The sequence below is a fragment of the Chiloscyllium plagiosum genome, unplaced genomic scaffold (assembly GCF_004010195.1).
Source record: "Chiloscyllium plagiosum isolate BGI_BamShark_2017 unplaced genomic scaffold, ASM401019v2 scaf_76908, whole genome shotgun sequence".
Classification (NCBI taxonomy): domain Eukaryota; kingdom Metazoa; phylum Chordata; class Chondrichthyes; order Orectolobiformes; family Hemiscylliidae; genus Chiloscyllium; species Chiloscyllium plagiosum.
In genome coordinates, this window is record NW_025203215.1 from 2,258 (window position 1) to 5,480 (window position 3,223).

The 3,223-nt window shown below is 58.6% G+C and overlaps 1 protein-coding gene across 1 annotated transcript; it reads right to left on the reverse strand.

Moving 5' to 3' along the window:
• Nucleotides 1–1,926: 1,926 nt before the first annotated feature.
• On the reverse strand, nucleotides 1,927–2,676 carry LOC122546273 (ciliary neurotrophic factor-like; the record flags this gene model as incomplete). Its single annotated transcript, XM_043685047.1, has 1 exon — nucleotides 1,927–2,676. A coding segment is annotated over one exon (480 nt), but the record flags the coding sequence as incomplete, so codon positions are not given.
• Nucleotides 2,677–3,223: the final 547 nt, after the last annotated feature.

Consider the following 3,223-nt stretch of genomic DNA (forward strand, 5'->3'; position numbering starts at 1 on the left):
CAGTCTTCTTTCTGAACGTGTGCCTGACAGACAGTGTCCGTGACCCCTGGTGAACTCTGGGGTTTAGCAGCACAATGGGAATTAATCTCAGCGATGGACTGAAACAAAACTGCTGGGGTCTAAATCCAGACACAACATTAATCAACTCACTTGCAAGCATGCAGGAACAGCAGGAGGCCATTCAGCCCCCTTCCCCAGCCTGTCCCACAGGGGGGACAGCAGGAGGCCATTCAGCCCCTTCCCCAGCCTGTCCCACAGGGGGGACAGCAGGAGGCCATTCAGCTCCTTCCCCAGACTGTCACACAGGAGGAACAGCAGGAGGCCATTCAGCCCCTTCCCCAGCCTGTCACACAGGGGGGACAGCAGGAGGCCATTCAGCCCCTTCCCCAGCCTGTCACACAGGAGGAACAGCAGGAGGCCATTCAGCCCCTTCCCCAGCCTGTCCCACAGGGGGGACAGCAGGAGGCCATTCAGCCCCTTCCCCAGCCTGTCACACAGGGGGAACAGCAGGAGGCCATTCAGCCCCTTCTCCAGCCTGTTACACAGGGGGAACAGCAGGAGGCCATTCAGCCCCTTCCCCAGCCTGTCACACAGGAGGAACAGCAGGAGGCCATTCAGCCCCTTCCCCAGCCTGTCCCACAGGGGGGACAGCAGGAGGCCATTCAGCCCCTTCCCCAGCCTGTCCCACAGGGGAACAGCAGGGGGCCATTCAGCTCAGTGCATCATTTGGAAGGTGAAACTCCACTTTCTGCTCTTGGGCCTACACCTCCCTGCTACCCTCTCCTTGCCACAATTTACAAACGCCGAGTCCTGGCCCAACAGCTCCCTCCTTGTGGGCCCAGTGGGTGTGGGGTGGGGGGGAGGAGGAAGGGTTGGGGAGGGTTGGTGGTAGGGTGTGGGCGAGGAAGAGGAGGGGAGGACAGTAACAGTCTGTTCCTCAGTTGCCTCCTGCTGACCCCCTGCAATGGAAGGGAGCACACTGGTAACTCCAGTGGGCTTCAGGAGGATCCCAAGGACCTGGGGATCAACCGAATCAGCTCCCTCATCAATCCAATGGGAGGTTCAGCAGAAACATCATTTCCCCCAAAGCGTGTAAGGGGTGCGGAGCCCTCTCCCACTGGGAGCTCGATCACATTGACTAACTGAGAGGGGGTTGGGAGCTGGGAAAGCATGCGAGCCAGTGGCGTTACGCCAAAGAAACTTCCAGAACACTGAGCAGCCAGGGCAGCCCTGCTCCTAACCCGTCACGGGGACATCCGCACACGGAACTGGACTGCAAAGCGAACGTCGCGGTTGGAGCGCAGTTCCACTCTCCGACCAGCAGGTGTGGCTGGAGGCGGATGCCAAGCTGGCATCGCCCTCACTGCTGCCGGCTCTCGACATCTACAGGTGGAGGGGGAACACTGCGACAAAAAAAAAGAAACAGCCCTTTTTACGCACCGCCCACCCGGTGAAACATTGGGATCAGCGCTCAAGGGTTTCTGGGTTTTCTCAGACCTGGGAGGGTGACCCACTCCCTTCCAGACAATCCCCCTTGTGGGCCAGTGGCTCACTCCACTCCACCCCAGCATCCCTCCTCCCAAGGTCAGAGGTCGGTTGGCCATCTTCTGGCGGCTGCTAGCCGCGGATTCCCCTCTCTTTGATAGACATTAGGATTTGGGTTGGGTTGGGTTGGGTTGGGTTAGGTTGGATTGAGTTGAGTTGGGTTGGATTGGGTTGGTTGAGGTTAGCGTTTCGATCAGAGTGGCGCTGGAAAGCCACAGGTCAGGCAGCATCCGAGGAGCAGGGAAATTGACGTTACGGGCAAAAACCCTTCATCATCAGGAATGAGGTTGAGGTTGGGTTGAGTTGGAATGGGTTGGATTGGGTTGGTTTAGGTTGGGTTGGATTGGGTGGGATTAGGTGGAATTGGATTGGGTTGGGTTGATTTGGGTTGGATGGGATCGGGTTGGGTGGGATTGGGTTGGAGGAGAAACTGAGGGCTGCAGATGCTGGAGATCAGAGCTGAAAATGTGTTGCTGGAAAAGCGCAGCAGGTCAGGCAGCGTCCAAGGAGCAGGAGAATCGACGTTTCGGGCATAAGCCCTTCTTCAGAAAGGATTGGGTTGGGTTGGGTTGGCGGTGTGGGTGGGTTGGGTTGGCGGTGTGGGTGGATGGGTTGGGGGGGGGGCGGGCATGGCCTTGGCAGCGAGGCGTCTTACCTCAGCTGCGCCCCCCTCAGCTGGTTCCGGCGTGCTCGGTTGGACGAGAGGTTGGTCTTCAGTTTGCTGAAGTCACGCACAGAACGCAGCGACCAGTTACTGAGTTCCACCAAGAGATGATGGCCCCAGACCTTCCTATCCCAGTCCTTGGGGGTGTCAACGTTGGGCACCCTGACTGAGGGCACGGGCAGCCCCATGGCCATCGTCAGCTGACTGATCAGCACCACAAAACTCTCCGTCTGCGTGTAGAGCTCCATGATGGCGTCCGGCAGGCGCGGGTACTGCCCACATTCTGGAACGTTGTTCAGGTACAGCCGCAGGTAAGTGCTGAAGATCTTGTAGGCTCGGAAGTTCTGGTTGAGGCGCTCCTGGTCGGAGAGCTCGCTCCAGCGACTGGTGCCCGCCAGGGGGATCCCGTCCGTCTCAGATAGGCTCAGGTTACCAGTCACTTTCTCCGTCAACCCCTGGCACTGGTCCTGCGGAACGACAGGAGGGAGGAGAAGGTGGTCAGAGAATGCAAAACAAACCAAATACAGGATGGGCAGGAGCTAGGACCTTTCCAATCCCTCAAATGTGGCTCCCCGTCTTGACCAAAATAGAGTTTCGTATCAGTTGACCAAATTCTCCTTTCTGTTCCTCCCTTTACGCTGTAGTTTGGGTGAGTCGGAGAGAGCTACAGCACCGAAAGAAGCCGTTCAGCCCATCCCACCTATCTACTCTTGTCCCTCTGGCATTTCAAGTTCGCATTTGTGCTACCTCTCCCTCACCTCTCGGCAGTTTCCCATCTCTGGGTGAGAAACTTTCTCCTTCATTCCCTTCTAATTCCCTCCCGCCCTCGACCTGAAATCTAAGCCCCCTGGTTATCCACTCCTCTGTCAAGAGCAATTGTTTATTCCTATTCCCCACGCTGTCCATAATCATACACACCTCGATCAGGATCCCCCCCCCCCCCCCCCCCCCCCCCCCCCCCCCCCCCCCCCCCCCCCCCCCCCCCCCCCCCCCCCCCCCCCCCCCCCCCCCCCC